The sequence below is a fragment of the Octodon degus genome, unplaced genomic scaffold (assembly GCF_000260255.1).
Source record: "Octodon degus isolate 3935 unplaced genomic scaffold, OctDeg1.0 scaffold00036, whole genome shotgun sequence".
NCBI classification, from domain to species: domain Eukaryota; kingdom Metazoa; phylum Chordata; class Mammalia; order Rodentia; family Octodontidae; genus Octodon; species Octodon degus.
In genome coordinates, this window is record NW_004524612.1 from 293,686 (window position 1) to 302,596 (window position 8,911).

At 33.6% G+C, this 8,911-nt stretch overlaps 1 protein-coding gene across 1 annotated transcript in view; it reads left to right on the top strand.

Annotated features, from left to right (window-relative positions):
* Positions 1–898: 898 nt before the first annotated feature.
* Spock3 (SPARC/osteonectin, cwcv and kazal like domains proteoglycan 3) overlaps positions 899–8,911 on the top strand; it is a 64,142-nt gene continuing 56,129 nt past the window's right edge. The window contains exons 1-2 of the mRNA XM_004630713.2: positions 899–993; positions 2,531–2,703. Of these exons, the coding sequence (XP_004630770.1) occupies positions 899–993; positions 2,531–2,703 (268 nt within the window). The remainder of the gene's footprint in view (positions 994–2,530; positions 2,704–8,911) is intronic.

Genomic DNA, 8,911 nt, shown 5'->3' on the forward strand with positions numbered 1-8,911 from the left:
TAAAAATACTGAGAAATAAGTGACATTTCAAACAAAACACGAGCCCTAGTGAGATAGAAAGTTATTTTAAAGAAAGGTTAATATACTGGACAAAATTCTATCTGGACTCAAGAAAAATAATAGAGAAATGACTGTAGACATTGAAAGATATCAGGAGCTGGATGTGGTACAGTCCCTGCACTACTGAGGTGGAGGTAGCAGGATCACTGTGAGGTCAGGGTCAGCTGGCATTCCTTAGGGAGAAAAGTGAAGAAAGTTACTAAGAGTAAATATTGAAGAATTCATATTAATGAATTCAGGGTCCAGGAGATGATTCAGTGGAATAAGTGCTTCCGTGGCAAGCGCAAGGGCCTGAGTTCAATCCCCGGTTCCACAAATAAATAAATAAATAAATAAAATATTAATGAATTCAGTAACTTGAAAGAATATAAACAAATAGCTAGTCACACTACCACAGCTTACTCAAAAAAAAAAAATTCATACCTTGAATAGACTTACACCTTTCATTCCCTGCATACCTGTATGAAAACTTAGTACATCACTGAAAATCACCCACGAGGCAATCTCCAGGCCCACCTGGCTTCATTAAAATTACACAATAAAAATCATAGTAGCTGTATCATAAATTTTCCCAGTGGGAATAGTACATCTGAGCATATGTCTTCCTATTAAAAATAAGATACATTTCTGTTGGTAGTTTCCAGCCATTTAGGAAAGTTGAAAAAGCTGGAGATTAATTGTCAAAATAAACATTTATTTCACCAGAATGGATTACTTGTAATTTCAGCAGTAACAGCTGCTGTGTAAATTATATTCCATATTCTTTAGGCATTGTGTTCTTCCAGTGTATTAAAATCAGAGAAATCCTCCCTTAGAAATACTTATTTTGCCATTCACAATGCAAAACTATCGGTTTCCACCACTACCATGTCAAGAAGCTTTTATCTTAGAAGTAAGATTAAACCCTGTGAAAGGTATCATCAGCCCTGGGAGGTAAGTAATATGATATTATTAGAGAATCCCAAGCATAAAGCAGTAAGTGGGAAAAACTGTTGCCCACATAATATGATCAGTGACACGATGCTATCTCACTTCCATGTATTGTGATAAAAGATACATTTCTGCTCTGGAAATAATCAAACAACCTTATATCAATTCAAGCTAAATCATATTTTGAGAAAGCTATGAATTTTAAAATGAATAGAAAGGAAATTGCGTAAATGTTGGCATAGGAAAATTCATTGAATAAATGTAAATTATCTTTCCAAGAGAGATATATGAAAACATGAAATTTATAAGCTATGATTAATCATTCTGTGTATTTCCAATTTATAAGGAATTAAATTATATCCACTATAGTTTTACAGCATATCAAGGCTCTACAGAGAAATGATTTTTGAACATATCACCCAGCAATTTTTGAAAGATGGATAGTAATGTATATGGTAAAATTAATTAATATTATGATTATAAAATGTGTGATTAATGGATTTTGGTTAAGGGCCAGGGAGACAGCTCAGTGGAATAAGCTTCTCCTTTGGCAAGCTCAGGGACCAGGGGTTCTATCTCCGGTCCCGCATGCCGTGCCAGCCCAGCCCATGGGGCACGTTGAGCTAGTGAATGAGTCGGGGTGTGGTGGAACACACCTGTAATTCCAGCACTGGGGAAGCTCAAAATTGGAGGATCACTATAAATGAGTCTCAGTTGCGTAGTGAGACTCTGTTTGTGTTTTTTTGTTGTTGTTTTAAATCACAAAAATTCAAACTCAATACATGTTGTGGAACTGAAAGTTTACATCTGTGAACTACTAGAAGTGTGTTTTCTCCAAAAGAGAGATGATCTGCGATACATAAGAAGTATCTAGTATATGTCACCTAGAATTCTTTTCCATGACTACTAAAATTTGTGTAGCTATCATTATCATGTTTAAATACTTGAAGAGAATGTCAGTCACACAAAAAGTAATATATGAGGAAGATAATTGGTTTCAACAAACTGAAGATGTATAACTAATCAAAGCAAGTCATGTTGCCCAGAAGCAAGATAATAGGTACAATTCAAACATTTTATTTTTATAAACTGACATTGTTTCCTTTGAATAGTACCTAAGCCTTTTACTTTTGCTGTTGGCCAAACCTGATTGTAACAGGATTATAACAACTTCATTGAATAAAAAGAAAGCATAACTTTTAATCAGCAATGATACCTACTTATTGCAAAAGGATATTAACGCATGGCACAAGACATTATTAAATTTTGTTTAATTTGATGTTTTCACGGGACATTTGTAGCGGCTGCCGTCCTTTACACTCTTGTCTCATGCCAGGCAGAGTTGCTGGGTGCTGCTCCCTCCTTAAGTAAACACAGCACATCACTTAATTGACTCTTTTGGGCTCCTTTTCAATCAGCAGAAAGTGGTTTTAGGAACAGGATACAGAGTAATTAAATCAATTGTCAAAGATTAAATATTTAAGGAAATCCTTATTTCTTTCATTCTCTGTATTAATTGATAAATTAATTTAATTTTCAGGCTATATACTCCAGAAAAATCTAATTCAGATAATTGGATAATAAGTAAACCAAAAGAGAAAAGACCAACGGTCTACTTAAGAATATCATTGATTTGGCTTTTGGTGTTAGCCTTCTCCCTTCTCCAGTCTCTGAAGATTAGCAACACTGGGCAAACATTTGATTTTTTGGCAGGTAATTTGTCTACCCATTAACCCCCAAATTAAGGGCCGAGCAGTGGACCATATGTATGTCTATCTCTACCTACCACCTAGAGAATAGTACAAAGTAGAGGAGAAAATTTGAAGAACAGAAGGATTTGAAAAGCCCATCAATGATATTCTTGGAAGTTATCGAGCTCCCAGAGATATGGAAATTCTCACATAGTTCAGGTTCAAATATCAAGGCAAAGCACTCTGTTTAGTGAATCTAAAAGTGAACATATCCTTCCACTTGGTAATTTCTTGAACGTTATCCTGAACATATATCCATGGTCTTTTACAAATATTTAACAAAATATTACAGGATGCAAGTTCAAGACAACTAGATTAGTTGTTCGTTGCAATGGCTATGCTATTGCATTACAAGAATGAATGAGTGAATAAATGACTCAAACTTGACAAGCATTAAATTATCACTTTTTAATGAGTCAGAGAGATTTGATGATTTTTCAATATTATTTTATAATGTTCCTAATAAGGAAAATTTGGTCATTGTACGTTGAAAATACCAATAGTATAATTTTTAAACATTTACAAATGAAGGCACATCTACCCATTTTAGAATTGATATACAATAAAACAGAGGACAAAATAGAGAGAAAATAATGAACAAAAATGTTTTAATTTCTAGGAGAATGTGTTTATATAAGAAAAAATCTTAAAAATTGTGAACATGTTCATAAGTCTTTATTCAGATGTGTAAAGACAAGATTTGTAATAAAACTAGTGAACAAGAGAGAGTTCTGATATGTTTCACTCTGTATGTTGTAAAAATACTGGAATTCATGAAAATTGATAGGACAAAGTCAAACTAACATTGCATCAAATTTTCATCAAATGAATTCTTTACTATAGTACTTTAAGTAGTGGCTTTTTAATTCTATGGGTCATACATTTGAAATATATAGCTATCTTGTGGATATAAAATACAACACATAGCACCATAGTTGCATATATGGTATAATTCAAAGCCATATAATTTTTCATTGTTCCTTTAATTAAATATAATTCCATTGTAATTGGGACAGTAATGCTGCTAATTGTTTATTTCATCTTTATAGAGTAGGGTTAAGCAGTTTTGTTTTCATATTAGCTATACAGATTTAGTACAGTATAATAAGGTAATTTTACCTCAAAGGGTATGAGAAGCTTAATCCATATATAAAAATTAATAGGATTTATGTTCTTCTGTAAGTGTAGAAATGGGTTCTCCAGGATTGATGCTTTCAGTAAACATTGTTATCAAATGTGCCAGTCCATTGCATGTCTCTCCTTTTGCATCTTCTGTCTTTTTTCTCAAGATAAGTTTTCAAAATGTTTATTCTGGTTCCAGGAACAATGGAAAGAAACAAAAATGAGCGTGGAAAAGGCTTATGTCTTATTTGTGTTTTTATCAGATTGTATTTATTTTATTTTGAAGAGTAAAAACAGAAGCAAAAATAAATAGAAGAAAGGAAAAAATGTAGGGTAACATACAGCAATGCATATGTTATAGGTTTTCAAAACAGGAATGGCTACTTAACAATGGTGGTTTTATTATCTATTTTTATCTTCAAAACTATTGCTCAGATTAACAGATATATTTATACATTATCAGGGAAATAATTGAATATTGGCGCTTGCTTTCAAGAAATCTTAATTTTTATTTGTCTTTTTAAATTTTTTAAAGATAGTAAAATAATCAATAAGACATTAAGAATGGTACTTCCCAACCCTCTATTTATTTTTTTTAACATAAACTATAGCAATTTGGCACATAGACTCCCAAACAGACTTGTCCTGTGCTTTGGTCGGAACTGGATCACATAGTCATTCATAAATATGTCATTATTAAGTTAGACTAGACCATCCAGATATGATGTTGTATATAATAATATACATTTATTGTTCGAGAGGGAAGGGAAACTTTGGAAGAAGACCCTGACTCTGCAGTGGTGGAATATACCTTTTGGGGTGAAATCATCAAAGTGGTCCTCAGTAACTAAATTTTCTAAAGTTTCTGGTTATTGTTGTTATACATGGAGTAATATATTAGATGTTCTGTAGAAGATTCAAGGATTTGGGGATGATCAAGAAGAAATTTACATTCAATGGAATTAGTGACAAGTAAGGTTTGCTGGGTACAATGGAGCAGGGTTGCAGAGAGTGGAATCCATTTCTTACAATGTGAGACAACCAATAGGCTTAAGTCCCGGCTTCACCTTATACAACAGAGGGTCAGGAAACTGAGCAAAGGAACTTTAGAAGCTCAATTTAAAGATATTTAAATTATGAGAAAACAAGTCTGAAGATGCAAAAAAAAAAAAAAAAAAAACAAAGAATTATTAAGTTTCACAAGCTGTTTGTACTCAAATATATTCATATGTAAACACAGTATGTGCTTACGGCTAAAAGTTGTCATGCTTCAACTATTTTAAAATTCATTTGAGGTATAGAATTTTGGGGTTGATGCCTGTGAGGCTTTGAGATAATGAATTGTGGCTTGCAGTGACGAAATTAACAATGTAAGGACTAACAAACAGACACTCTGCTTCATTATTTATTATCTACTTCTTTGGGTTGTCACATACAGATGTCATGGATATTCACAATGGAAGCTATGGATAGTCACATTTTTAAATTGATAAAAATTGGGTCATTTTGCCTGCTGTAATATCACATTGCTAATGACATTTAAATTCTGTGTTCATAAAAGTTTCACAAATAAAACAGATGTTCTGTCTCAATGAGACAGACTTATAATATTATAATTATTATAATCATCCAACTCAAAAATCTCAATAACTTCATGCAATAAAGTTTAGTTCTGATTCACATAGAAGTCCCAAAAAGTACATCCCACAACTTTTCGTGTTGGCATTCTGCAACTCCTGATACTTTTGTCTAGTGCCTCTTATTTAGAGTCCTGTATCAGAGTCTCAGGATATGGTAGCTGACACAGAAAATGCAAAAGCCCTCTCAGTTATTTTGGTTTAGATGTGATCATCACTTTGACCTCATTTCCTTATTGAAAGTATAAGTTGGGGCCTGGGAGATAGCTCATTAGAATAAGCACTTTCCTGACAAACATAAGGACCTGAGCGCAATCCCCAGTTTTGCCAAATTAAAAAAAAAGAGATAGAGAGAGAAGAAAAGAAAATATAAGTATTTCTCTATTTTAATTCAAGGGTATGTATTATTTTCCCAAAATATCCCTAATGTGCTATGTAATAAATTGCTGTTAGAAAGTATATAGAAGCAGGAGAGGGCTACACTGCAATTTCTTTTCTCTTTAAAGAAATAAAATGAATGCTGAGTATCAGGTCTAGTAACATTTGTATCTAACTTTATGATTATTATTTTGGGCTAGGTATTTGTCAAGGTAAATTGTTCTTTTTTTTTTTTTCTTTTATTTTTTCTCTTTAATTATTACATTGATGAAAAGAAAAAAAATTGAGAATCTTTTACTTCTTCACAGGAGATAGAAACCAAAAATTCCAACCACTTAATAACATACCGGGTTGGGGAGATAGCTCAGTAGAATAAGCGCTTCCCTGGCAAACGCAAGGGCCTGAGTTCAATCCCCGGCTCTGTACCCCACAAAAAACCCCCCCCCAAAAAAAAAAAAAAAACAAACATGCAATAGAAGCTTTAAAAACATCTGTATTGTGATAGTAATTTTCTAAGGTTGAAGAGCAGGAACTTTCCATTTTCAGATGGCCTGTACCACAAAACATTTTCATATTTAAGGGCAAGAAAGATAATTTTAAGAATAAAGAATTTTGAGGAACCAGATATTTTATCCATTTTTCTACCCTATCATGCTTGAAAGACACATGGAGCCTTCCTTTTGCAAATATTGTTATGAGATCCAAGCAATAAACACCTCAGCCACTAATGCTCAAGATAAAAAAAAAATTGTAGAATGGCAAAAATCTCTTGAAAATATGAGTTTACTTCTAAATTTTTACATTCTGAAGCATGAAATATTTCAAATACTTAGAAGATATATTAGTGGGCTGGACAAATATCTCAGCAGATAAAAATGCCTGCAAGCAGGCTCAGGGGCTAGGGGGTTCAATCCCCAGGCCTGCCGTGCTGGCCCTCCCCCCACCCCCAGCAGGCTGAGATGGCAATTGAGACTGGGTGTGGTGGCACACGCCTGTAATCCTAGCTCTTGAGAGGCTGTAAACAGGAGGATCACTATGAGTCCGGTCCAGTAGTGAGACCCTGAACACCCTGTAGACCCTTCCCTAAAATGCAGAAAAAGCAAACGATGTATTAAGGGTTTGTGGTGGGCAAAGAGAGAAGAGGGCTCCGTCAGATAGCTCGTGTGTTTTCCACAACTATATGTGACCAGTGCTCATCCTGGTCTTCAGAGAGGAGCCTGAGGGACAGGAGCACTAAGGTGTTTGTCCAACTACACAGCACCAGTAGGTGGAAGGCCAAGAATAAGAAGACTACCAGCCTTCAGAGTAAAGTCCATTTGCAGTGGTGCCTGGAGTCTCAGGAGGAAAACACAGCAGCTTCATTATAAGATAAACAGTGATATGATTAGCTTGATCATTCAATGCAAAAATCAAAATTAACATCATCATCATTAGCATCATCATCATTATTACTGTCATTTTGCTACTGAGAACAACTTACCACTTTGCCTCTACCGAGCCCGGGCTCTTCAGTGAGCTTTGTCGCCTGTGCAATAATTTTTCTTATAATTTATTTTCAGGATCAAACTAGTAGGAAAAGGGGTATAAATGATTCCAGGACATTTATTTTTAAAAACCAACCTAACAATAATATTTTGCTTTAATTCCTAAAAAGTCATTCGTGTGTTTTTCACATATTTCATGTTATCATAGTAAAATACAAAGCACTGTAATTTGAAGGTGCATTTAAATATAACTGGCATCATATAAAATTCCCAAATTACTGTAAGTAAATTTAAATATACTTGCAACTTTCTTCAATTTTTAAACACTTATATCATCCCCAAAGAAACTTTATGCCTGTATGTACACATACCTGCTGCCCATCCTCAGCTCCCAGTAACTCACTAATCTACTTTCTGACTGTAGATTTACCTTCCTAGATGTTCTGTTTAAATTAAATCATACAACCTTATTCTACAGTGGGAACTGAAAATAAGTTTTTCCCCAGTTAAGCAAAACACTTACCTAAATCATCAGCCTTTCAAATTTTATTTTAAGACAAAAGATCTCTAAGTTTATGAAGTTAAACTTTGTGGACTATAAATTCTGTTGAAAAACTGAAAGTTTCTTACAATGCTGCTACAAGTAGAAAATGACAAAAAACTTTTGCTTTCCAAATAGTTCCTTAAAATGTTGAGTGTAAAGTTAGCAAGAGAAGTCCACCCAGAGAAATGGAAACATGTCAATGAAGAGATTTCTATATGTGTTCACAGAGAGTGGAGTTATTGGTATTTACTAAAAATTGAGGCTCATGAAAGCATCCATTTCTCTGTACATAAAAGGAAAGTGCTATTTATATCCATTGAATTATTATATAGTGTAATGCAAAGGAAGAACTCTGCAACTAAACTACAATGAAGATGAACCTGGACACTAGGGGGCAGGGAGATGGCTCAGTAGAATAAACACTTGCCTGGCAAGCGCAAGGGTCTGAGTTCAATCCCCAGTTTTGAAAAAAAAAAAATCTGGACACTTACACTAAACATAATGCAAACAAAAATCACAGGTAGTGGGTATTGTGGCCCAACCCAGTATTCCCAGCTATTTGAGAGGATGAGGCTGGAAGTTCACAATTTTGAAACCAGCTTGGAAAATTGTAATTTATTAATAACTAGAATTAATATGCTATATACTGTTTTGTGACTATATCACTATAATAATTTTAAACTAAAACTATGTCTTTTAACATTTTTGTCTTTTTTACTCATGTTAGAAATTCTAAAAACTTCTCATTTCTTTAAAAATTTTAAGATAAGCTTACCTGTTTCTAAACAAAGTTGCTGAATGTGAATTTTATAGGTACTACATTGTACCTAACTTTTGAGATTCCCATTTTAATAATATTTATCTTCCACTCCATCAACATGGAATATTGTTCATTTTATATGTGTTTTTAGTTTGTTTTAATGATATTTTATTTATTTATTTATTTATTTATTTATTTTTGTTTTTTTAGTAAAGGTCTAGAGGGTCTCACTACACAGATTGAAC